Raw genomic sequence first — 27619 nt, 5'->3', positions numbered from 1 at the left:
TTTCCGTCCTTGATGGGAAGTACGTCGCTTTCCTGCTAATATGGGGAGGATGTCTTTCATGTGGGGAATTTCATCTCCTGCTATTAGAAAAAGAAGAAAGGTCAGAGTGTTTTTCTTGCATTTGCTGAGACACTTGAATGTCTTTAACTCAACCATAGTCAATATCCCAGAGCACTGTGTTTTGGGGTGGCATGAATTATTTAATATAGATGAATTATTTAATTAAATGATATGTACATGCCGATTAAACATTTTGACTGTTGTAGTATAACATAATCAGATTCTAGGGCTGGCAGAACTTGGTTTAAATTCCGTTCTGTCTCTTCGTGCCTAGGTGGCTCAGTTGGTTAAGCGTCCAACTCTTGATTTTGGCCCAAGTCATGATCTTACAGTTCATGAGTTCGAGCCCCGCTTTGGGCTCTGCACTCACGGCACGAAGCCTGCTTGGGATTCCCTCTCTCCCTCTCTCTATGCCCCTCCCTTACACATGTATATGTATTATTCTCTCTCTCTCTCTCTCTCTCTCTCTCTCTCTCAAAATAAATAAACCTGAAAAAAATTTTAAATAAAAGAAATTAATTCAGTTCTATCTCTTACAGGCTATTATTCTAGGGCATGTTGTTTTTCTCTTGAGTATAGTTGGTAACAATCTATAAAATGAAGGTAATAATAGTACTTGCCTCCTAGGATTGTTGTAAGGATTACATGAAATAATATGAGTAGCACATACAATACATACAAGAAAGACTAATTGTTGTCTTCTAAATTTGTGTTATCTTTCCACAGTGTAGACTGGCTTCTGATAAGTGACTGCCATGTCAGAGACTGTATTTTCTAATTTTCCTTATACAGTCCTATCACTGGTTTTTTGAAAAGGCTGTTCTCCACTGAATTGCCTTAATGTCTTTGTCAAAAACTGTATTTATGTGGATCTGGTGCTGGGTTTTCAGCTCTGTTCCATTGATCTATTTGTCTGTTGCTCTTGATTACTGCGGTCTTGATTACTACAGCTATACGATAGTTAGGAAATTGAGGAGACTGATTGCTTTGACTTTTTCTTGGAATTGTTTTAGCTCTTTTAGTTCCTTTCCCTTTCCATATAATTTCAGAATAATCTTGTCTGTATCTACAAAGTATCTTGCTGGGATTTTGATAGGAATTACATGAAATCTATCAATTTGAGGAGAATTGACATCATTGCTGTGTTAAGTCTTCTAAATCATGGATACTATGTGACTCCATTTATTTAGGTCTTCCAGCAGTTTGCAGTTTTTTTTTTTTCCAATCTTTAAAAAAATTTTTTTTTAATGTTTATTTTTTTTTTAATGTTTAATGTTTATTCTTGAGAGAGGGAGAGAGAGCGTGCGCGCACGCATGAGCAGAGAAAGAGAGGGAGACACAGAATCCAAAGCAGGCTCCAGGCTCTGAGCTGTCAGCACAGAGCCCAGTGTGGGGCTCGAACCCACAAACTGAGAGATCATGACCTGAGCTGAAGTCGGACACTCAACCGACTGAGCCACCTAGGCACCCCATCATTTTGTAGTTTTCATAACAAATCCTGTGCATGTACTGTTAGACTTATGTCTAGTAGTTTTTGCCTTTTTGAGTGATTATAAATGATATAGTTTCAGTTTTAGTGTTCACATGTTTGTTGCTCGTATGTAGATACACTGTTGATTTTTGTATGTTTGTCTTACATCCTGCAACCTCGCTGAAGTCAATTATTAGTTCTAGAATACATTTTGTAGTTTTTTGGATTTTCTGTATAGACAATGGGTCACATACAAATGGAAACAATTATGCCTCTTTCTTATCTGAATGCCTTTTTCTTTTCTTGCTTTATTTACTGACTTAAACTTCTGGTACAATTTTGAATAAGAAAAATGAGAATGGGCATTCTTGCCTTTTACGATTAGGCATATTTTAGTTTTAGCTTTTTTGTAGATGTTCTTTATGAAATTCAGGAAGTTCCCTTCTACTCCTCTTTTTTTTCTTAGAGTTTTGACCATGAATGGGTGTTGAATTTTTTCAGAAATTTTGTTGATATGGGTGAAACGTTAAAGCCCAACTATGTTCTATTTATACAATATAGAAAGTAAGATGAATTATATAGTGAACAAAATCAAAATAGCCAAATGGGTAGCAATATTAACAATAAACAAAATAAAAGTCAGGGGAAAAATATCTCAGGATATTTTTCAATGAAAATATTGATTTTCATTGAAAATCAATTCATTGAAAACAGTTGATATGATCATGTAATTTTTCTTTCAAAAGCCTTTTAACATAGATGACATTGATTGATTTTTTTCTTTTTTAACAATGAACTAGGCTTACATTCCTGAAATAAACCTCACTTGGTCATGTTGCTGAATTTGATTTGCTAATATTTTGTTAAGAATTTTTGCAACTGTGTTCATAACGATTTTGATATGTAGTTATATTGTTTTGTACTTTGCTTTTGGTATTGGAGTAATACTATTTTCATAAAATGAATAGGAATTACCCAGTTTATTTAAGTTTATATTGCACTTTCTTTTAGCCTAACATTGTGTTTTGAATTTATGTTTTCAAAGATTATTTAATTGCACAGAAAAAAATTCTTTAAAAATTTTAAAGTCTGAATAATAGTTGTAGGGGGCACCTGGGTGGCTCAGTCGGTTGGGTGTCTGAGTTTGGCTCCGGTCATGATCTCACTGCGTGTGAGTTCCAGCCCTACATTGGGCTCTGTGCTGACAGCTCAGAGCTTGGAGCCTGCTTTGGATGTGTGTCTCCCTCTCTCTCTGCCCCGCCTCCACTCACACTTGTGAGATTGCCTGTTTCATTATATTCTAACTTCTAAATATTATTGTTTGATTTGGTATATGGTTTCTTCTGATTTGTCACTCTGGGTGTTTCTTCGTGTTTCAGTCAACGCTGTTCCAATGATTCTTGAGGAAAGTACTTGTAAATTCCCAAGACTTCGAGTTTTGTTGTTAACTTTTCTGGAAATTTTCTCATTTTATTGTGTGGTAGTCAAATAAAATGGCCCATGTAATTTGTATTTATTATAGTTACGTTGGAATGTTTAGCATATGCTTAATTTTTTAAAAAATCCACTTATGTTCATAATATTTTTCATCGAGTCTGCAAGAGTTGGAGAATGGTATGTTTCTGTTTATCTCTCCTTTATTTCTAATATTATTTTTCTTTATGAATGCCATGTCGTATATTCTGTGCATATACGTTTGTGATACTCTGGTTTTACTTTTCAAAATATCCTGAGATATTTTTCCCCTGACTTTTATTTTGTTTATTGTTAATATTGCTACCCATTTGGCTATTTTGATTCTGTTCACTATATAATTCATCTTACTTTCTATATTGTATAAATAGAACATAGTTGGGCTTTAACGTTTCACCCAAACTGAGACTGTCTTTAAGTGGGGATGTATAAGCTGATTTACCTTAGTTTTATGATTTTGATTTGTTTTTAACGTTTTATGTATTAAGTCAACTTTTATCCTGCCCTTTTTCCTCTTGTATGGATTTTTATAGGGAAACTTTCTATTTCAAATTTTCCTTCAAGTTTTAAATATTCCTTATGAACCTATAGAAATTGTTTTACTGATGCATGCACCTGTCTCCAGACATAGGACTCTGGCCCTCTACAAAGTTCACCGCAGATATTTTTAGGAGTCCCTAGTGGAAGAGAGAAATCGGATAGGCTTTGTTTGTCGGATGCCACGTGAGGACCCCCTTCTCCCCTCTTTTCTTGCCCTGATTTACTCCTAGCATGTATCACTGTGTTTGCCAGATACGGCTGGCTTTGACCACACTGACTTTTCTTCTCTGGAGAACCATTGCGTCTTCCGGGCTCTGTTGTGCCTGTAGCCGATGTTGCTGTGACCCCGGAGACCTGTCTCTCCAGCATCTCTGTGCAGGCATCTCACTAGGAGTGACCCAGACTCTAGCATAGTCCCCTTGAGATGTCCTGGCAGCCCAGGGTTCTCTTGTGGAATGGGAGGCATAAGATTTTAAGGGAACTGCTAAAATTAGATTCACGGTAATTCTGGAAGCAAAGCTACACATTCAGCTGAACTTCCACTAGTTCACTCGTGATGAGGATTATCTGCTACTGCCAACATGACCTGTTAGTGCTGTTGTGTGCCACTGGCTATGCTAAGAATTTTACGTGTAAACACACATTTAATCCTCATAACAAGGCTGTGAGGGACGAACCACGTGGTTGTTTTTTTTTTTTTTTTTTTTTTTTTAACAAATGAGGAAAGAAACCGACACCTTGTAGAGGTGAAACTGAGACAGGCCAAGGAGAGGGCTTTTCAAACTGGATTATTTGCCAGGACTTACATCCGTGGCCTGGAGAGCAAACTGATTCTTAGCCCCTGGCCAGATATCTCGTGTGTAGTTGTTAGTAATCTTCCTCCTTCTATGCCATGCCCTGGGAGGTTTTACCCCTCTTTGGCAGCTCTGAGGCGAGAGAGAATAACTCATTTTTAACTCCGGGCTGTTTGGAGCAGTATAATCCGAATTCATTTCTTAAGGGCTGCCTTTCTGACTAAGCGCCCTTCCTTGTAGGGATGATGATGGGTAACACAGCCGAGTCAAGGTCAATCCGCTAATATGGATTTGTTGCCCCTGACCAGATACCAGGTCAGAGGGAGAAACGATGGATTCTCAAAAAGAAATACAATTTATGTATTTATTTAAAACTGAAAAAAAAATCCCATCTTTGTTTCCACTTTAGATGCAAGCTGGATTTTCTTTGTAATTTGGGGGAAAAGCTTGTCCCAATTCCCAGGACCCTCATAAAGTTGCTGCTTCCATACCCAAATAAGTCTTGGACATTATGTTAGCACCGCATTATATGTGTGCCTCATTATACCTGCTTTGGGTGACCTAGGACCCCATATCTGGCACCTGTGAATCCATCCTCGGTCATAGAAGCCTGGTGGCAGTTTGTTTTCCTCCAAGTGATACCCACCATGTCCTGTATTTAAATTGTGTGAAAATTTTGTGCCTTTGTGCTTATTGATACCCGTTGGTGTTAAAGTACCTGTTTTGTTCAATTGCCTTGCAGTTTTTTTTTTTTTCCTAGTCGGTACAAACCTGTTTTAATTTAAATGGTTAAGTCTATTTCTAAAAATAGTATTTAAATTTTTTTTAATGTTTATTTATTTTTGAGGGGTGGGGCAGAGAGAGAGGGAGGCAGAGAATCTGCACTGGCACAAAGCCTGATGGGGGGCTCGAACTCGTGAGCCGTGAGATCATGGCCTGAACCGAAGTCAGAGGCTCCACCGAGCCACCCAGGCACCCCTCTAAAAATAGTATTTGAACGTCAGTGTACCTGAATGTTTTGTTGTCAGTTTCTTCTCTTACACTCTCCAACCATGATCCTTTTCTGAACTTCGTGGACAGAGGGAGGGTTCATCTTCTAATCCCACTTACTGATCATTTGGCCATGCCTAGGATTTTTTCCAAGATAATTTGTTGTTGCCTATAAACCCTCTTATCAGAATCAGCACACATTGGAATACTGTACCTGTTGTTTTGTTTTTGTTTGTTTTCGTTTCTTTTTCAACCCTTCCCACTACAGCCTTTCTTTCTCAGGCTGCAGTATATCCTCTCCTGTGTGAGTCAGATTGTCCAAAGCGGACACTGTTAGTGCAGCTGATAGAAACCCAGCTTGAATCTACTAATTCTCATTTAACTGGACTGTTGGAAGAAGAGCAGAGGTTGAACAGGGTTTAGGGAGACGTGGTTGACATCTCTCTTCTCTCTGGCTTTTATATTTGCTCCTCTTGATTGTCAGGTTCATGTTCTGGGTTTTTTTTGTTGTTGTTGTTGAGAGAGTGTGAGTGGGGGAGGGGCAGAGAGGGAGGGAGACACAGAATTGGAAGCAGGCCCCAGGCTCTGAGCTGTCAGCACAGAGCCCAATGCGGGACTCCACGAGGGGCTCAAACTCAGGAATCACGAGATCATGACCTGAGCCAAAATCTGACACCTAACTGACTGAGCCACCCAGGCGCCCCTGTCAGCTTCATGCTCTTAAGTAAGTTTTGCCCAATACCTTGGGAGAGAAGGATGGTTGCCAGCAGTGAAGGGCTTACCTACTTATGAACATAGTGGAGAGTGCTTTTTTCCCTGGTTCTAGCTTAAAAAACAAAACAAAACAGTGAAGGCCTCTGATTGGCTTTTGCCAATGATAGGCCCATTGCTGTGTGAATTGCTCTGGTCTTAGCAGAGGGCTGATAGGTCTTGCTGTTACCTTTGGACTTTTCACTGAGACCTTGGTCGTAGAGTTGTGAGGGAAAATGGCAGGCAGCTCCCATTCCAATCAAATGACCGGTGAGATCAGTTTTCTTAAAAGAGGATGGGGAGCTCTTAATCTCAGGAGAAGCAAGAGTTTTTAGAACACCAAAGCAATAGATGTCTGATATTAATGATTGGATACAGGGTGGCCATTTACAAAGAGGCTTTTGAACAATCCGAGTGAAAGGTAGACAGATAACAAACTAAGGCACTGGGAGTGGAGATGGAGAGGTGATTTGACATTCAAAAAATTTAAGAACATTCATGGAGTTATAAGCAAACCATTAAAAAACAAATTAGCTATGCAAACACCAGCCAAGGGAAAAAAAAAAAAAAAAAGTCGTCTGCTTTGACCCTTTCGAACTTGTTTGCTGCAAGGCAGGCAATTTTACTTTTTTTTTTCTTTTTGGTACTTCATTTACATAGTTATTGTTATTTGTTCAGTCATCTGAACATTTTCTGTCTAGAACAAAGTAAAGGACATATGGTTATTGACAGTTTGTTGTTTCGAGCTGTTAAACACAGAACAGGTTTCTTAAATGCCTCTCTATCCTGCCTCCACACATAACCAACTGAATATAAAAACAGCAATATCCTTGACTCACGTCTGACTGTTCTTGGCAGAATGGCAATATTACTTGAACTATAACTTTTTTTATTCGTTTATCTGTGAACAGAATTATTCTGTGCAAGTGGTACATCTTCATGGGGCGTGGTTTAATGTGATTATAGATTTGTAATAGATGTAGATTGTAGATCTCTTTGCGTTGGTTAATGCACGAGGCTTAATCCTGCTCCCATATTTAAATGATTCTTTTGTAATCGTGTGAAGCATCTTCTTTATTATAACAAGAAAGACCCTTTACGTTATCCACGAGAGCAAATCGATTTTCATAATAATCGGTTTATTTGCTTCTTGAAATGTGGTGACGTTTGCACTAATGGTACAAAACCAAATGGTGGGTAACACTGCTGGTGCCTTAGCAAAAAGTAGCAAAAGACAGTGGAAGCAAACTGCACTAATAGTCAGGTTTTTTTTTTTTATTAAATTGTCATGTGCTTGCAGAAAGAAAAGCCACTTTCGCTTAAGAATGTCCTTGATGAAACAGAAAAAATTAATTTTATTCATTCTTGACCTTCAAGTATATGTCTTTTTAATATTGTGTGTGAAGAAATGAGAAGTCTGCATAAAGCACTTTTGTTCTATCCTGAAATATAATGTGATCTTTAGGACTAGCATTTGTATAACTGTTTGAGTTTTGAGCTCAACTAAAAGGCTTTTTCATGGGATATCATTTTTACCCAAAAGAATGACTGGCAGACATACTGTGGTTTTTCACACTTAGGTATTTGGCGTGAATTTTTCTTGAAATTAAGTAAGCCTGTTATTTCAGAGAAATGACAACGGACAAAAATTGTTGCCAAAGGTAAAAATGCAAAAGAAGGTAAAATGAGAAATGAAAATCATAATTATGTTCTTGCAAAAGTATATTTACCACCTTAAGCTTGACAGCTTCCTAATAACTTACAGACTATTCTGATGAAATTGGTGGCGATGTTAACAAATGTGATTTTTTTTTTTCCTGATGTACTGTAATGAAATGAGTCAGCATTTGGAAGATCTGCACAACTGAGTGAACTAATATTTTCCAAAGGATCAATGTGTAATGTTATAAAATCATGCATGGGTAAAAGATTCTTTCAAAGTATAGGATAGACCTGTGAATTTTAATGCAGCAGGGTAAAAAATTCATTGGTAGAAGTTTGAAGTTATATGTTGCAGTGAGATTTTAGGAGAATACTGTTTGTCAAAGAAGAATAAATACATTTACATTAAAGGCTATTAAAATACTGTACTATTTTCTAACTAAATGTACTTTAACCAAAACAACACATAGCAACAGATTGAAAGCTGGAACAGATGTAAGAACAAGGCTGCTTTCTATTAAGTTAGACATTAAAGAGATTTTCTAAAACGTAAAACAATGCTACACTTCTCATTAAATTTTTTTCTTAGAAAATACATTTTTTTCTCACAAAATGTTATGTATGCCAACATGTGAAGAATTTTTGTTGTATTTAAATTAACATTTAAGAATTTTCTGTTTCAATTTGTAACATAACAAATATTGACAGATATAACCTATATAAGTACAAGTTTTTTAGAATCTTTAATAATTTCTAAGAACTAAAGTGTCCATGAGGCCAAAAAGTTGTGAGAACTTCTGGCCTATTGGGTAAAATCCAAACCTCTAAATATGGTCTATAAGTCCTTCTGTCAATGGTTTCTACCACCTCCCCTGCCTTCTCTCCTGGTTTCCCCTCCACCAAGATACATACATCGCTGTATCTGTGCCCAGCGCTCTCTTTGTCATGAACGTCCATCTTCTTCCCACTCTCTGTCTAAAGCAGTCTCCCACATGTTGCTTAGGACATTTATCTCTGGCAATACTCTTTGTCATAAATTCTACTTTATCTGAAATTAATGTGACCACTGCAGCTCTCTTGTACCTATTGTTTGCATGGTATTTTTTTCCATCATTTATTTTCAACCTATATGTGTCTTTATATTTAAAGTTGTTTTTTTTTTGTTAATAGCATATAGTTGAATCTTGTTAATTCATCTAAAATCTCTGCCTTAAATGGGAATTTTTAGTGCACTAACATTTAATGTAATTATTGCTATGATTGGTTTTAGGTTTACTGTTTTATTATTTGTTTTCTATTCTCCTTGCCCCCCTTCCTTCTTTGGATTAACTGATATCTGATATGTATTAAATTCATGTACATTTTAAACCTACAATACAATGCTAAAATTTTTGCTTTAATCAGACGTGTTTTTTTTAAGTAGGCTTTTTTTTTTTTTTTTTTTTTTTTTTTTTTTAAGTAGGCTTCCTACCCAGTGCAGAGCCCAACACAGGGCTTGAACTTAAGACCCTGAGATTAAGACCTGAGCTGAGATCAGGAGTCGCTTAACTGACTGAGCCACCCATGTGCCCCCATTAGGCATGTGTATTTTAAAGAAATTAAGAGGAAAAAAAATAATCTTTTGTATTTACCCACATAGTTACTTTTAATTATGCTCATTTCTCCTGAGGGTCCTATTTTTAATCTTGTTACATTTTCCTTCAAGTTAAATAATTTCCCATTATCATTTCTTTTTTATTTTTATTTTTTTTTTTTCAACTTTTTTTTTTAATTTTTTTTTATTTTTGGGACAGAGAGAGACAGAGCATGAACGGGGGAGGGGCAGAGAGAGAGGGAGACACAGAATCGGAAACAGGCTCCAGGCTCCGAGCCATCAGCCCAGAGCCTGACGCGGGGCTCGAACTCACGGACCGCGAGATCGTGACCTGGCTGAAGTCGGACGCTTAACCGACTGCGCCACCCAGGCGCCCCCCCATTATCATTTCTTGAAGTAGGAGTTTGGTAAAAACAAATTCCTTTAGGGTTCTTTTTTCTCAAAGTGTCTTTATTTTATCATGCTTCTTGAAGTTTTGTGCTGGGCATGGAATTTCACATTGACAGTTTATTTTTCTTATAGCACATTAAAAATGCTTAGCTGTCCACCTGCCTCCAGGAGAGGGAGAAGTCAGCAGTCATTAAAATTGTTATTCCCTGTATACAGTGAGTCATTTTCTCTGGCTGCTCCAAAGACTTTCTTTATTTTTTATTATTAGACGCTGGATGATGATATGCCTAGTTTTTTTTTTTTTTTTTCTTTGAGATTGGTTTAAAAAAGCACAAAGTGGATTCAATAGGTCAACAAATTTGGAAAAAATTCAGCCATTATATCTCTAAATATTTTCTGTATTATTTTAGACTCCAGTTACATGTATGTTAGGCTTTTTGGTATTGCTTCAGCCTGATACTCTGTTCATTGTTTTTCAAAAATTGTCTGTTCTTTCTTCAAATGGGATAATTTCTGTTGATCTCTCTTCAGATTGATTGACTCTTTTTATGTCTAAATTTATTCTGCTCTTACGTCTCTACTGTGGATTTTGTAGTTCAGATGTTGCATTTTTCGTTTTTATTGTTTTTATTTGATCCTGTTTGTAGTTCTTTTTTTTTTTTAACGTTTTTTTTTTTTTTTTTTTTTTTTTATTTATTTTTGAGACAGAGAGAGACAAAGCATGAACGGGGGAGGGGCAGAGAGAGAGGGAGACACAGAATCGGAAACAGGCTCCAGGCTCCGAGCCATCAGCCCAGAACCTGACGCGGGGCTCGAACTCACGGACCGTGAGATCGTGACCTGGCTAAAGTCGGACGCTTAACCGACTGCGCCACCCAGGCGCCCCCTGTTTGTAGTTCTTAATCTCTGTTGATATTCCCTATCTTTTCATGTATTTTGAGTGTACTTCTCTTTTATTCGCTAAGCAGTTATAATGGTAACTTTAAAATCTTTGTTTCTTAATTGTAACATCTGCATCATCCGAGGTTGGTCTTCATCGATTCTCTTTTGTCTTGGAATAGGTCATGTTCTTCTGTGTCCTCGTGTTTCAAATAATTATGCATCATATCCTGAATGTTATGAATGAGATATTGTAAAATTATGGATATTGTCATCTTCTTGAAAGATATATTGATATTTTAAATGCAACCAGTAAACGTGCTGAATTGATCGGGCAATCTCTGTTCCCACTTTGGTGGGTGGTAACTCAAAGCCTCGTTCAGTCCTTTCAATCATAGCTGGGCTTTTTGGAGTCTGATTCATGCCTGAATGCTTCAGTTTTCCCAAGATTTGAGTAACGTTTATACACAGAAGTCAGGCTTTCTTCTCTGGCTTTTCTTTTTCCTGGGATTATCCGTCTACTCACTTTCCAGTGGCCATGGTTGCCTAAACCTTGTCTTCTAGTTCTTTAAATTTGCTACTTCTCTGGGTTTTCAATCAGAGTTTCAGTGTAGACTGTGGCTTTCTCCTCAGCCTAAATACTGCAAAAACAGGGAACCCACTCAGTACCTCCACGTACTTGTATTGTTATGTTTTTTTCCCCCAGAGGTTTTTTTTTTTTTTTTTTTTAACGTTTATTTATTTTTGAGACAGGGAGAGACAGAGCATGAACGGGGAGGGTCAGAGAGAGAGGGAGACACAGAATCTGAAACAGGCTCCAGGCTCTGAGTTGTCAGCACAGAGCCCGACGTGGGGCTCGAACTCACAGACCGCGAGATCATGACCTGAGCCAAAGTCGGCCGCTTAACCGACTGAGCCACCCAGGCGCCCCTTCCCCAGAGTTTATAGTTATTATCTGAGGGAAGGTTATATTCCAATAGGAGCTACTCAGCCATAGCAGAAACAGAACTCTCCTTTTTTCCTCCCCGCTTTTTATATTTAAAAAGCCTACCTTTACTTGAAGAAAAAATAGTCACCTAGGTATTTTTCTAATTGATTGGGGGTTCTTTTGTTTTTTGTTTTTTTATTTTGTTTGTTTTTGCATTTACCTTAAGTATATTTTGGGTTATTGTTTGTATATGGCATGAAATAAGTGTGAACTTTTTCTCTCAGATCATTAAGCCAACATTTTTAAATAATCCTTTTCCCTCTTCCTAACTTTAATTGCCCATTTGTAATTTTCCAGTGTTTTCAAGTGTTTCGGTGTTTGTTTGCTCCGAAGAGTCTTAGAGTTCTTTAGGTCTGCACCAAGCAGAGCCGCGATTGTTTCTTTGGTTATTTCTGAATTCAGTGAACAGTATTTATGCAACACCTATACTACATGCTGGATACTACGCTGGGCGCTGGAGATACAATGAGAACTGAAATGAACGTGGTCCTTGCCTTAGGGAGTTACATTGCCCAGCGAATTTTACATACCAGGCTTCCACGTATGCGTTTCTTTTTCTCATTAAACTTGTAGAAAGACAGTGGGATTTGGAGATACACTAACATTATGATTTCAGGCAAGTTATCGATCCTCCAAAACCTGATAGGAGTGTTGCTTTAAGGATTAAATGCTATCAATTCCTAAGAAAGAGCTCAATCCCCAGTAATTGTTAATCAATTTTTAATTTCCTAATTAACATTTTTCCTGTTGATTAATGACTTAGAATTTTGGCTCACATTCTCATATCCAATATCATCTGAGTCTTTGGTGCAGATTTTTAGTGGGTTACCTAACTTCTTTTTCCTAACACTCTTAATACATATCTTTCAAGTGTCTCTAATGTCAGCATGCCATCGTGCTTATGCCGAAGGCTTTATCTGCATTCCCAGGGCCCTTAATCTCCTTTAATTCTGGACTGTCCCTCCATTCTAAGAATTTCCCCCTCTGTTTGATATGGCGATAGTACTGTAATATTTTATTCTTTAATTTCCTGCACATCTCTTTTTACATACCCTTCTTTACTCATTTTCATTCTTTAACCCCCAAACTTTAGATATTTTCTCAAAAATCATTCCTCCCAGGTTGGTTTTTTTTTTTTTTTTTTGGTTTTGGTTTGTTTTTGCGTTTCCTCTTCTTTTTGTCAAACCAGCAGACCTCTGTTCTCCTCATTTCAGCTCTAACCTGTCTTCACTCCTCATTATTAGCCTTCTACCTGTCTAGCTATTGGATGTAATCCCTTATTACCTATTTGGAATAGGGAGTGTATTCACTCATTCATCAATCATTTTTTAGTCACTGGATATGCTGTCTTCTCAAACACTGATCAGTGTTCTGTTCTAAGATTCTATGTTCAGAATAATTTGCTGCCTTTCCCCTTAATTGTTGGTTCATAACCTCCGTGGCAGCTTTCAGTGTATAATCTGAAACTGGCCCCTGAACTCATAAGGAGGGACGGAAGAAACAGGAAGGCCACTCCAGATTGGCAGGTGGCAGTCTCAGAAAGCAAGGAAACTTACATGCAAGGCTTGCGTTGGGCAGCAGCCAGGCAAGTGGATCCCACATCCACCTTCCAAATCTTAAAAAGTTTCTATAGAGGCCTTCTGGGTTCAGTCACGCATACCATGTAGGTATTCTCAGCACCACATCCCTATCTCAAGGCTGTGTCCTTGGAGCAGCCTCTGGGAGTGGGAAAGGCAAGCAGAATGCACATTCCAAGGATGGGGGAGGGAGCAAGGAGCCCTGGAGTGCCCGGGTCCAGCTCACTCGTCAGCTGGCCATCATTCCATCTTGGTGGCCTTCCCCAGGAGCTCAGTCAGTTTGTTTTTCTTACTTGTTTTCTTCTTAGAGATGCTATCAACCTTTCAGTCACTTGGACTCAAAACCTTTATTTCTACATCTTCACACTCTGTGTTCAATTTAGTCCTGTTAATTCTTGTTTGGAAATGTCTTTCTCTAGTGCTGCCATCCAAGTTCAGTGAGCATGCTAGATGATTTCAAAAGCCTTTGTTATTCTGTCTTTTATTCCTTTTCAGACTAGCTTGCCTGTCATTATTACATCGGTAATCTTCCTAAAACACTATTTGTCCTGTATTCTTCCGCTCAACATTTTCAGTGACTCTCCGTCTCTTTTGGCAGTGTTTCCTCTGGAGGAAAAATATTCTGATGGACCCCCAGTGTTGACATAAATTATTGTAATTATAGTGCAGCTTAAATATGTCCAAATATAAAACTAAATATAAACCTTTGTGCATGCAACTGTACAGCTGAAGCAATTTACAAATTCATCACCAACAAAACTATAAAATGGATAAAATTTAAGTTAACAACACTGATTGGATCAAGGATATTTGACAAAACTCAGTCACCAAACTCAATGCCGATATGATGCGGACTGCTGTGAGTTGGCGTGGGCCTGTTCTACTCTTCGGACTTCTGAGAAACCTTTGTTTTTTTCACAATACACCCTGGTATCATTTGGTCTTCCCTTGGTACAAATGCATCATTTGAGAAATAGATCTATCATTGTCTTTTTTTTTTTCCCCCTTCTATCCCTCAATCTGCTGCAATTATAATAGCCCTACTTGGCTGCAGTAAAATAGTAAATAAAAGTAAATAAAACGGATACTCTTTGGTGATGTTGGGATACTAGGTGAGCATCAAGGTCGTTCCAGAATATATGGGATAGGGGTGCGCATGTGTGGGTGTGGGTTTAGTTGACTTGGAAAAAAGAAGCTTAGGAGATTTTTATACTAAACTAATGGAATTTCAAAATCAGTCCTAGACTCCCAGAATCTACAGACCCTATTATAAAAAGTGCTGATCTGTGGGATAAGGACCCAGTTCCTCATGTTGATATCCAAGGCCTTCATCAATTTGAATGAAGTCTCTTTTCCTTTTCAGCTGTTTTCTTTTTATCTTTTTCTGACTTCTTCCTCTCATGTGAGCACACTCACGTGTTCTTAGACCTGAGCCTTCTGTCCTTTTATACCTGTGTCCCCATGTAATCCCATCTATCTACAGCCTTTAAGTACCATTTCGTGCTCTCATTTCCCCTTAAAGCTTCTGCTACCCTTCAGTTATAATTTGATTTTTCTTCTTTGACCTCATCCTGGGAACTCCCATTACCCAGTACTTTGGCATTTCATTTCATCTTTTTTTTTTTTGTAATGTCATTGTCAGTGGTTTATTTTGCATGTTCCCTATGTCACTAGACTTCAGGGGTCTTAAAGTCAAAATAATACCTTAAAGATCATTTACATCATCTTCAGGATAATTGTTGGTATTCTGAAGTACTTACTTGGTAAATCAAATGATTACACGTGGTGCTCAATAGTAGGGATTTAGTTTCCCTTAGAAAAATAAGTGGTTTCTTCATATAGAGTGTAAGCAAAGTGCCCTGATGTAGAAAATTTGCATTTCTAAGAAACTAAAATGCCTTGGCAATGTTGTATTGTATTTTTGCACTCATTTGTTCTGTATTTTTAGGACTCCTCGGAAAGATCCTCATGGCTATCCGGGATGCAGGTTTTGAAATCTCAGCTATGCAGATGGTAGGTAGTTTGCAGTGAGTCATAACCTATTGAGAGATTTTTTAAAAAATGTTTTACATTGAATTTTCTCTGTGCACTTGTGAACTCAGCACATTAAAAATAAAAAGATATAGTTACTGAACCTGATAACCTTATAATAAAAAATGTTTTTGAGATGATTTTACCCACATAATCTTTCACTGAGAGAACTAAAATTCAAAGGGTAATTTAAGCTTATAAAATCGGTTTATAAAATTCCTGGGACTTTAGTTGCACAATGAATATAGACAGAAACAATGTAGGTAGTTCCTACAAACAAAAAATAGAGTTAAGTTGAGTAGTTATAATGAATTTTTGGTGGCCTGGATTGGTGACTGAGAAGAGAATGGAGAAAGAGAATCGGTTGAGATTTTTGTCCCCCTAACCAGGGCCTTTTGCTGGTTTCTGGACTTTCCCTCAGAACCTTCTTTGGAGTTAGTGCATTTCAGCCCCTCTGTTGGCGGTCACACCATTGGACCTGCAGGGCCCACGGCTGTTCTCGAATCGCCCTGTGGACACGTTTGTAGGAAGCTCTTCACTGAACAAACAACATCCACTTTTGAGCTCACACCTTTGTTCTCTACTTACCCGTGCACTTGACAAGAAATTGGGTACCAGTTGTTACAGGAATCCGATAAACCGTGTTTCAAGGCCAGCAAGTTTATGCTGTTTTGATAGTGAATTACCAGCTTTGGAGCTGAGATTTTCCATATATATATATATATATATATATACACACGTATATATATATATACACGTATATATACATATATATATATGTATAATTTATATGTTCTTTTTCTGAAAAGGAACTGCTTTTGATTTCTTTTAAGTCTTAGGATCATCCAAAATCAGGGGTCAGAGCAGTAACCAAGATTCTGACCACTTTGTGTCCTGATTAGTAGGAATGCCTACAAGCCAAAAAGAGGTCAGAAATATCAACTGGTTTGCAGTCATCAGGCAAAACTTGGAGACTAATGACAGAGTTGATATTTGAAGAACCTTATCTAGGATTATGAAGAAATTGTTAGGCAAAACGTTCTAAAAGTATTGGATTGGTGTTATAGTCACAGGATTATAGGACCTAACCCTGCTTTAAAAGTATGTATTTTGTAGCAAATTTAGATTTAAATATTGATCTGACTCTAGGCCTACAAGCTAGCATGGTTATTGGCCATAGTAGGTGCTCAGTGAAAACAAGAATAATAAAAAAGATTAATTGCACCTATAGGGGAGGCATGGTTGCTTAGTGGCAATCACAGCCCTTGAGTCTGGGAGTCAGGAAGCTAGCTCTCTTTCTTTCTTTCTTTCTTTCTTTCTTTCTTTCTTTCTTTCTATTTTAATGTTTGTTTCTTTTTGAGAGAGAGAGAGAGGAGGAACAGAGAGAGGGAGACACGGAATCTGAAGCAGCCTCCAGGCTCTGAGCTGTCAGCATAGAGCCTGATGCGGGGCTTGAACTCACAAAGTGTGAGATCATGACCTGAGCTGAAGTCGGAGGCTTAACTGACAGAACCACTCAGCTGCCCCGGGAAGCTCTGTTTCTGAATCATGGGTCAGCTGCCCTCTAGACTCGTGGGTCTGCCGGTCAGTGAGAACATTATTGTTTGTCTCAATGGATTATTTTACAAATCAAATGAAAATTAAAATAAATCGCAAATTAAAATAACCCTACACAATGCCTCGTGGAATTTCCAATACAAAATATAAGTATTTAAATTATATATTCTGTTATTATTTTGTTATATTAAAAATTCAACAAGTTGTGGGAATGTAGGCTAAAACACTGAAATCGAAACAAAATTCACTGACTGTTATAGTTATGTTGCCTATGAAATAAATCCTCCCAGTGTGAATTATTGCCTGGGCAGGCAGAAATTTCTTAGTGATCTTCATTTTTGGCAACAATAAAGAAACAAAATAGGGAAGAAAATAAAATTGTAAATTCTATTTTTTTTAAGTTTATTTATTTTGAGAGAGAGGGTGGGGGAGGGAGGGAAGGAGGGAGAGGGAGAGAGAAAGTGCACAAGCAGAGGAAGGACAGAGAGAGAGGGAGAGAGAGAATCCCAAGCAGGGTTCCTGCTGACAGTACAGAGCCCGACGCGGGACTCCATCCCACAAACCATGAGATCATGACCTGAGCCGAAATCAAGAGTTAGAAGCTTAACTGACTGAGCCACCCAGGTGCCCCTAAAATTTTAAATTCTGAGCCAATTTAAAAAAAAATTAAGGTCTTAGTTCTTGAGACCCTAGGACTTATTTTTTGTTTGTTATTTATTTTGACTGTCACTGTCAGTGCAGAGCCTGACCCGGTGCTTGATCCCATGAACCGGGAGATCATGACCTGAGCCCAAGTCAACAGTTGCATGTTTAACCGACTGAGCCACTCAGGTGCTCCAACCCTAGAACTTAATGAAATTTTATTTTTAATTAAATTTGAATCCAGCCTGGATAAGAAAGAGTCTTTATAGATTTATCTTATAAGCATTCTCTTACAATTCGTTTTGAATTTCGATTTCCAGACGACTCGTGTAAATGCTAAGTAGGGATTTTTCTAAATGTTTGGGAGGAAAAGGGTACTATTTCTGGCCGCTGCAAAATTGGAAGTACATTGCATTAGTAATAGTTCTGCTTCTGCTCATCTATCAGTAAACAACACGACACTGTATATACATTTTTTCGTGTGCATGGAGAATGAGGCTTTATTCAAAGAGAGGTATAGTGTAGTGGCTAGGGCATGACAGGTGAGGTCAGACTGCTTGAGATGGAACACACAGATCTGAAGGTTACATAACCCTTACGTACATCGTGTGACTGATGTCATGGGGTTGTTGAGGGGATTAAATGAGATGATGGCGTGCAGGTCCTAGAACAATATTTGATATATCAAGTGCTCGATAAATGTTACGCATTTTTATCATTGATGAGTTTATCTTCAACGACACTTTTTCAGGGTATTTAATTTGCGCAAGGTTTAGATTTTACAGAAAATACATCCAGGAGGTCTTAAGTGTCGAGTTCTAAGCGTGGCACGTTTTGCGTCCTTTTATTGGTTGACTTTTGTTCTGTTTCGTTTTGTTTCAATATAGTTCAACATGGATCGAGTTAACGTTGAAGAGTTTTATGAAGTTTATAAAGGAGTAGTGTCTGAGTATAATGTAAGTATCAAAGCGAATGTGAGGCATCGGTACTGAAAACAGTTTGTGTATCTTAAATGTTGGGGATCTCATCTGAAATTTATTCATAATCAGGAAGGTATTTACGAGCCCACCAGTTGCTAGCTGGTCATATCCAGTGACTGAGGCATTCTTATCCCTGAGAGCCACTGGCTCAGCTATTAAAATATCATGTTGTTTCATTTGTGAAACAAAAATATACAGGCGTGCAAGAAAATCACGAGAGACCTTGCTGGCATAGTGTGACACCCTTAGACGTTATCTATGAAGTTAATAATATTCTCAGGGTACAAGACTCTCCAGGATGCTTTAGAAAGTTAAAAGCAAATAGTTGTTAATGGTACAGTATAACTCCACAGCAGTATTTAACATCCATTTTAACGGTATAAATGCAGGTAGAATCATCCGAAAATATGGCTGAGACTGAAGAAGTATATTTATTTTATTTTTATTTTTTTAAGTTTATTAATTTATTTTGAGAGAGAGAAAGAGAGGGGGAGGGCCAGAGAGAGAAGGAGACAGAGAGAATCCCAGGCAGGCTGTGCCCCGTCAGTGTATAGCCCAATGTGGGGCTCGAACTCACAAACCGTGAGATCATGACCTGAGCCAAAATCCGGAGTCTGATGCTTCATTGACTGAGCCACCCAGGTGCCCCTGAAGAAATACTTATTTTTCTGGGAAAGCCTTTATCTTTCCTTCTATTCTGAATGACAGCCTTGTTGGACAAAGCATTCTTGGCTGCATATTTTTCCTATTCGGCACATTTAATCCCTTCTGCCCTGCCAAGTTTCAGTGGACAGGTCTGCTACTACGCTTGTGTGTGCACCCTTGTAGGTTAAGGACGGTTGGTCTCTAGCTGCTTTCAGAATTCTCTCTTTAGCTTTGTAGTTTGCCAATTTCACTATGATACGTCATGGTGTTGACCTGTTCCTGTTGATTTGGAAGGGAGTTCTCTGTGCCTCTTGGACTTGGATGCCTGTTTCCTTCCCCAGACTAGGGAAGTTCTCAGCTATAATTTGTTCAAATAAACCTTTTGTCCCTGTCTCTTGCTTTTCTTCTGGAATTCCTATGGTATGGATATTGTTTGGTTTCATGGAATCACTTAGCACTTCAAATTTTTTTTTTTAATGTTTATTTTCGAGAGAGAGAGAGAGACAGAGTGCGAGCAGGGGAGGGGCAGAGAGAGAGGGAGACACAGAATCTGATGCAGGCTCTAGGCTCTGAGCTGTCAGCACAGAGCCCGATGTGGGGCTCAAACTCGTGAACCATGAGATCATGACCTGAGCTGAAGTCGGACACTTAACTGAGTGAGCCACCCAGGTGCCCCTGGAATCACTTAGCTCTTTAACTCCCCCCCTGTGATCTAGTAATTTCCTTTCCCTCTGTTTTTCGGCTTCATCATTTTCCATAATTGTATCTTCTATTTCACTTGTTCTCTACTCTGCTTCTTCCATCCTCACTGTCACTGTATCTAGTTAATTTTGCATCTCATTTATAGCATTTCTTTTTATTTTTTTATTTTTTTAATGTTTTTATTTGTTTTTGACAAGAAAGAGACAGAATGAGCGGGGGAGGGGGAGGGAGAGGGAGACACAGAATCTGAAGAAGGTTCCAGGCTCTGAGCTGTCAGCACAGAGCCTGATGCGGGGCTTGAACTCACAAGCCGTGAGATCATGACCCGAGCTGAAGTCCAGACGCCTAACCGACTGAGCCACACAGACACATTATAGCATTTCTTTTTTTTTTTTTTTTAATTTTTTTTTTAACATTTATTTATTTTTGAGACAGAGAGCATGAACAGGGGAGGGTCAGAGAAAGAGGGAGACACAGAATCTGAAACAGGCTCCCGGCTCTGAGCTTTCAGCACAGAGCCCGACACGGGGCTGAACCCATGGACCGCGAGATCATGACCTGAGCCGAAGTCGGACGCTTAACCGACTGAGCCACCCAGGTGCCCCGCATTATAGCATTTCTTAATTCATCCTGACTAGTTCTTAGATCCTTGACCTCTACAGCAAGACATTCTCTGGGTCCTACAATGCTGTTTTCAAGCCCAGCTATTAGTCCTACGACTGTTAGGCTAAATTCTTGTTCAGATATATTGTTTATGTCTGTTTTGTGCAAGCCTCTGGCTGTCATTTCTCCCTGAATTTTCTTTTGAGAATTCTTCCCTTTTGTCATCTTGGCTACGTTTCTGTCTTTTGCGTGTTTTAATAGCTTGTTATATATCCTGCACCTGAGAGTACTACTCTATTAAAAAAAGGGGTCACACACTGTCCAGGGCCTGGCACTTCAGGAAGCGTTTTTGGTGTATGTTGCATTCACTCTGTTGTTGCATTTTTGCTGCTCTTTCCCGCTGGTCGGTTGTCTGCAGAGCTCCCCCTTGCTTGTAGTGGTGGGGTGTTCGGACCTTCAGCCAGATGTGCTTTGATTTGTTTGTTGAAGTAACCATGGAAGAAAAGTAAAAAGTCAGGGGGAACCTGATCCCAGACAAAAAGAAAAATCAAAGGGGAGAAAAGAGGGCGAAACAGAGAATCAGCTAAATCCAGAGAAAGAGAAAGGAAAATAAAAAAGAGTAAGAGAGAGAAAAGGTGTAAAAAGAATAGAGTAAAAGTGCCGGCTACCCGGCTTCCCTCCGGAGAAAGTTGCAAACAGTTGAAACCTCCGGGTTTCAGCTCCCAAGGCTGTTTGCAGAATAGAAACTGGCACTGTCCATATTCTCGCTCCCCAGTCTGTGGTTCGGAGAGGTTTTCCTCTTGTGCTAACTTGATACTTCAATTTCACAGCCCTCCTCTCTCTCTCCCTTTTTGTCTCTCCAAAGAAGGGGTTCCCTCCCCTCTGTGCCTACTCCGTTTTATCTCCCCCAGTTCACGTACCCTCCCTCCCTCCCTCCCACCAAACTGTCTCCCTCCGTGTGTGGAGATGCTTTTGCCGCTCTGCAGGTTGATTTCCTGGGGGTTTCTGGGGGTTCTGACCTCAGTACAGCTGTGCTTGAGGGACAAGGGAAATCCCGGTCCCCCTACTTCTCCGCCCTTTGAACTCCGCCCCTCCCCTGAAGAAATAATATTTAAAAGGCGGTGTTTAGAGGGCAATGAAATACATTCTTGAAAACAAATGACTATATTCAAGTAAGCCAAATATTGTTCTTGAAAATAACACATAATAGATATTTTATCAAAATTAGTTTCCTTCCCCTCTGTATCAAATCATCTTAGATTTATTTGTGCTAGTGGACTGCCTCCTGACCTAGGTTCCTTTAAAGAGAATTTTGATTTTTTTTTTTTTTTTTTTTTTTGCATAAAGGTTACTGTTCCTGACAATGAGACTAGATTCCCTTCTTCTCCCCTTCTCTATGACTCTTCCTTTCAACTGACCTTAAAAAGGAAAAATGCACTGGTTTGAACCTTTGTCTTATTTAGTCCTACAGAGTAAAGACCAATTGTGAAATAAATTTCGTGTTCAGCATACTGGTGGTTTCCACCCTGATTGAGAGGAACCAGAGTAGTTTTCCTTCTTTTATAGCTTACTGACTCTAACCTTAATCTTACCTGCTTCTTCATTTTAGAGTTATGGTCCGTCCTTCCTTCCTTCCTTCCTTCCTTCCTTCCTTCCTTCCTTCCTTCACAAGCAAGTACCTGCAAACCTTCTTTTATTTGTTCAATTTTACTTTAAAAAATATGATTGAAAACCTCTACCTTCCTTAATCCATGTTATATTATAGCTTTATATAAGATAAACTGTATATAAGATAAACTCATGGAGACATATCCCCTGATCCTGAGTTATATTATCATACACTATCACACAGTATTGAATTTGGTAACAAATAGTTGAGGACACTAGTATTCTGTGTACTTATCTCAGGTGGGCCACATTTCTCTTTGGGAAATAACTTAAAAAAAAACCCTCATCTAACTTTAATGTCTCTTATATTGTGCTTTAAAATACTACACATGTAATTTATGTTTTACGTAATATATACTCGTGGAGTTTTTTTGATTTTGGGATTTGGGAGTTAAAAATAAAAACATCACTGGGTGGAGGTGACACCCCTAAGAAATCAGGAATTTAAGTGACAGTAGCAATATCATACTTTAATGTCAAGATATCCCAGAATAATTGGTGTTGATGCTTTCTTCTCTCTGATATTTTCAGGAGTATATTCTCTGTAATTACTATTTAAATCTTATACTATTAATAACAGAGCCTGCTTAAGAAAAGGATATATGGGCTGTTTGGTAGAAAAAAACTACATTATTTCAGAGTAATTAATAGCCTCGTGAGTCATTTTTAGTAACACTTATCATCTTTTATTCAGCTTGAAATGGTTTATTCAGTGTAAAAGAAATATTTCAAATCATAATTGGTTTGTAGTTGTCTCTTAACGGGAAAATGGGGTGTCTACGTGAACCGGAACATTATCCAGGTATCTTTGAGAGATGTTCTGTACTTATAGGATATAAAATTTTATTGCAACTAAGGAGAGCTGTTTCTTTGAAAATGTTATCCAGAGGGAAATAAGGATGTTTTTATACAAGGAATATTTTATTGACGTAAATAATATTGTTATGAACGGTATATTACCTCTAATGCTTTTAAAGTCTTTTCCCACTTAAAATTCTGTTTTGTTCAAAGGCGGTTGTGTAAGGGTCTGGATCCATACACTGCAAATGCTTATGGTTGCGGTATCTTTCACTGCTTAATTTGGGACACCAAAAAGTGGCTCGCAAACCCTGAGTGTCACTTGTTATTATGACAATTGTATTTCCCATCAAAACTCTTAGTTCTCATGACCATTAATGTTCGGAGCTTGAGTTTGAGTTCAAGGAAGAGGTAAATTTTTAAATGCTGCATAGTACTATGTGTCTCTTAACTTTAGGAGGTTTATCTAATTCAGAAAGAAGAGCCTATAAAAGTAATCTTAAGAGGCAACCGAAAGGGACAGAAACAGGTGATGTGACTCTTACTCTGTCTTTTCGCATAACGCTTTACCCTGCTTGTCTTCAGATTCGTGTTTTAAAATAAATGATAAGACCTATAAGGTCATAATAGCGAGTCCATTCGTTTTATTAGCCTAAACTTAAAGATCTGTGGGTGAAATGGTCCTCTTAAATGTAGGATATACAGTGTGAAATAGGACGACATCACTGACATGGTACCAGATACTATACATGAGTTCTAGGGGTTCCCACATTCCTTGCTTCAAACCGTGTATAGACTTTTCTTATCTCAAAGTTCAGTGCAACCAGCTTTCAGCTTTCTGAACTCAATTCCCTTCTTCTCACCAAAAACTTGTGGAGCCAGATGCTAGGTTCAAATGCCAGTCTACCAGTCGTGTGGCCATAGACAAGGTATTTGCCTTCTTTAAGCCTTAGTTTACCCATCTATAACATGGAAGTAATGCTATTATGTACTTTATGAGATTGCTGTGATAATTAAATGAAAAAAAATCCCGTGAAGGAGTTTCACACGTTGAGAGTGCTGAGAGAGTATTAGCTGCTTTGTTATTACTACCGCTATTATTGTATTTGACATAATTCCTTATAGTAGATTCGGTGTTGATCATTTATACTTGCATTTGCTGCGTCAGCATTTACAAACACAAAAAAGTGATAATTCCTATCTTATTGTATTATCATGACCCACTTATTTACTACATAGACTGAGTGTCTGCTACGTGCCAAACAATGTGTTCAATACCAAGAATACAGAGATCAACGACAACAACAACAAAAGCACACTATCTGCATTTATGGAGCTTATGTTCTAGTGAGGGTAGATATTAAATCACATGATCCCATCCTAACTACCTAAAGGACAGGAGTCAAAGCGCTGTGAAGGAAACAAGCATGCTCTTTTTTGGTTTTGTTAATTTTGTACTTAATTAAAAAACCTAGGTGACTTGAGAATTTTGTTGAGTCCATTTTGTTTTTTTTAAGCAGCACATTATGCTTTGCATAGAGTCCTTTTCCCAACGTCTTTTTTCTTTCCATGTTGTGCATTTGCATAGCCCTTTATGTCTGTATTTCTAACGGCATCTGTGATTCACCCTGAAAGGCAAGGAGAGACACAAATGAAAGAAAAGCAGGCAAAATTCCCTCCTTTTCTTTCTGGATAACACATTCATGCTGTCTCCTGCCCCTGCTGAGAACTTGGCTGTTGACATTTATTCATAGGCAGCACCTCAGTGTCATGAGACAGAAGGTCCGACTCAACATAATTATCCATAAAAAGTCAATTACATATGACCTTTGTGAAATAGCAAAGTGACTTCAGGGGGATACGTTTAGGGTTCTGTTTACCATCTTAATCGTGAAGCCCTTCCCTCCTCTTTCAACTTCTGAAATTTCTATTAAGTATGATGACTGAGTTCCAATTAATATTTAAATAGTGTTCTGTAATACATTGCTTTTATTTTACTTTGTCATTATGTGCCACAAACTCTCCACAGTCTGGCCTCCTCTCCAATTTTCTCTAGTCTCCCTTCGCTCCTGGTAGTCATGCACATCGCCTGGACTTCTGCCTCAAAGTCTTTATATTTATTTTCATTTCTTCCTGAAGTATTATTCCCCATGGAGAGAAGAAAAGAACACTGATTGAGTGTTCCACACACTGAGAGGCTCTTTTCTTTGATCATCTTTTTCATTATACCGCTTCATGTACAGATAAGAACCTTAAAACAGTACCCTTCCATTCCCCCTCTTCTTATGTGTTGTGGTTGTCCTACATTTTATTTCTATTAGAAACCCTATAATGCATTTTTTAATATTTTTGCTTTAAATAAATATCTTGCACACCAACTAAAAAATATATTTGCCCACATGTTTACCATTGTTCTTACAGATCCATGTTTTTGTCTGGCACGATTTTTCTTCTATCTGAAGAACTTCCTTTAACATTTCTTACGGTATAGGGCTGCCGGTAGTGAATTCTGTCGCATTTTTTCTGTTGGAAAAAGTTATTTTTCCTTCATTTGTGAGAAATATCTTCCCACCTGGGTATAGAATTGTAGATTGACAGATTTTTGTTGCTGTCATTTATGTCCTTAGCTTTGTTCTACTGTTATATGTCTTTTTTTTTTTTTTTTGGTTGTTTTTAAAGGCTTTTTTGTTACTGAGATTTTTGGTTTTTTGGTTTCAGCCAATTTAATTATCGTCTTACTGTACTTTGCGTTTATTCTTGGACTCTGTTGCACCTTTTTGGCTTATGATTTTCATCAATTTTGAGTATTTTTTAGCAATTCTCGGAATAGTTATTCATCACCCCTTCTTTTCTTCTGGGAATCCAATTTATATATGCATATGTTAGCATGTCATTGAAAAAAATTATCGTGGGACATTTGTATCCATTCTTCTATCTCTCTGTGCTTGCCTTTTCTGTTTTTAATTTTAGAGAAAGAGAAAGCACCTGAGCATGGGAGAGGGGCAGAAAGAGAGATTGAATCTCAAGCAGGCTCCACGCTCAGTGTGGAGCCCAAAGCAGGGCTCAATTCCACGACCCTGGGATCATGACCTGAGCCGAAATCAAGAGTCGGACGCTCAACTAATTGAGCCACCCAGGCACCTCTCTGTGCTTGCTTTTGAATAGTTGGTGTTGCATTTCCTTGTATTTATTGTCCTTCTGTTGTATTTTATTTTGTCCATCCCATTCAGTGTATTTAATTCAGATGTAGTTTTTATCTCTAGAAGTCCCATTTGGGTTCTTTTTTTAATTTTTTATTTTATTTATTTTTTTAAATTTTTTTTTAATGTTTATTTATTTTTGAGACAGAGAGAGACAGAGCATGAACGGGGGAGAGTCAGAGAGAGAGGGAGACACAGAATCCGAAACAGGCTCCAGGCTCTGAGCGGTCAGCACAGAGCCCGATGCAGGGCTCGAACTCACAGAGTGTGAGATCATGACCTGAGCCGAAGTCGGACGCTCAACTGACTGAGCCACCCAGGCGCCCCTAATTTCTTTTTATTTTTTTTAAGTGTATTTGATAAAGTGTTACATTAGTTTCAGGTGCACAGCCTAGCGATTCAGTAGTCTACTCTTTGGGTCTTTTGGTCTTTTTAATGTTGATTTTCTCTGCATCATGTCCATGTTTTCTTCCTGTAATTTGAGCAGATAGAGCCTATTTACACTAGCTGTTTTAACATTCTTATGTAACCAACATCATTTCTGTCATTGTTGGATCTGTATCAATTTATCGAGTTTTCTTCTAATGATGGTTCATATTTTCTTCTTTGTATGCCTGGTAATTTTTATTGGATACTGGATGATGTGCAGTTTATAGTGTTACATGGTAGGTATGTCATATTCCTTGGAAGAGTATTTGATGTAGTTTGGGCACTCACTACGTTACTTGGGATCGGTCTGACCCTTTCAAGACTTGCTTTTAAGCTTTAGAGGATGGATACAGAGCATTCCATACGTAAGGCCAACTGTTACGGTGCAGTACCCTTCTGAGGACTCTACCCGATGCCCTGTGTATCGTGTGAGGGCTTTCCAGTCTGGCTGATGGAAATGCAAAGTCTTCTCAGCCTTGTGCTGTCTTTCGGGATGGTTTCACTTACTGCTTCTGGTAGTTCTCAGCCTTGGCTGGTTTCCTCTACATATGTACAGACTCTTAGCCAAAAACTCAGGTGAACTTCTCTGCAGATCCCAATAGCTTACTCTCCCATAGTTCTCCTACCTCCTCTAGTAGTCTGTCCTCACATTCTAGCTGCAGTGGCCTCCCTGAATTCCAGTCTTTATCTCTTCTCCTTAGTGAGAGTGTTGGGCTCTGTTGTGTTTCCTCTCCCTGTCCCATTGTCTGGAAACTTCCTCCAAGCAGAAAGTTGGGCAGTCATGTGGCTTACTTCATTTGATTCCCCTGTCTCAGGGGTCGTACTGTGCTGCCTGTCACCTAGTCTTTGAAAACTGTTGTTTCTACATACTGTCTAATTTCTAGGTGTTTACTATGAGATCTAGTCTCTGTTTTCTTCATTTCTGAAAATGATGATGATTTTTGAAAGCGTCTTTGGAAGAAACACTTTGGAATTTGTACCCTTAAAAATGTTCATTCGAGGGGGTGCCTGGGTGGCTTAGTTAAGCGTCTGAATATTGATCTCGGCTCAGGTCACCATCTCACAGTTCGTGGGTCCGAGCCCCATGTCACGCTATGCTGCTGATGGCATGGAGGCTGCTTGGGATTATGTCTCTCCCTCTCCCTCCCTCCCTCCCTCCCTCCCTCCCTCCCCCTCTCCCTCCCTCCCTCCCCCTC

At 38.6% G+C, this 27619-nt stretch overlaps 1 protein-coding gene across 3 annotated transcripts in view; it reads left to right on the top strand.

Moving 5' to 3' along the window:
* NME7 (NME/NM23 family member 7) overlaps window positions 1–27619 on the top strand; it is a 264705-nt gene that overhangs the window by 112848 nt on the left and 124238 nt on the right. For all 3 annotated transcript variants that reach the window (XM_049633877.1, XM_049633878.1, XM_049633879.1), the window contains exons 8-9: window positions 15117–15181; window positions 18286–18354. In XM_049633877.1, coding sequence (XP_049489834.1) covers window positions 15117–15181; window positions 18286–18354 — 134 coding nt within the window. The remainder of the gene's footprint in view (window positions 1–15116; window positions 15182–18285; window positions 18355–27619) is intronic.

The sequence above is a fragment of the Panthera uncia genome, chromosome F1 (genome assembly GCF_023721935.1).
Source record: "Panthera uncia isolate 11264 chromosome F1, Puncia_PCG_1.0, whole genome shotgun sequence".
Classification (NCBI taxonomy): Eukaryota; Metazoa; Chordata; class Mammalia; order Carnivora; family Felidae; genus Panthera; species Panthera uncia.
The sequence above is the reverse complement of the archived record's forward strand: the minus strand, read 5'-3'. Positions and strand labels throughout refer to the sequence as shown.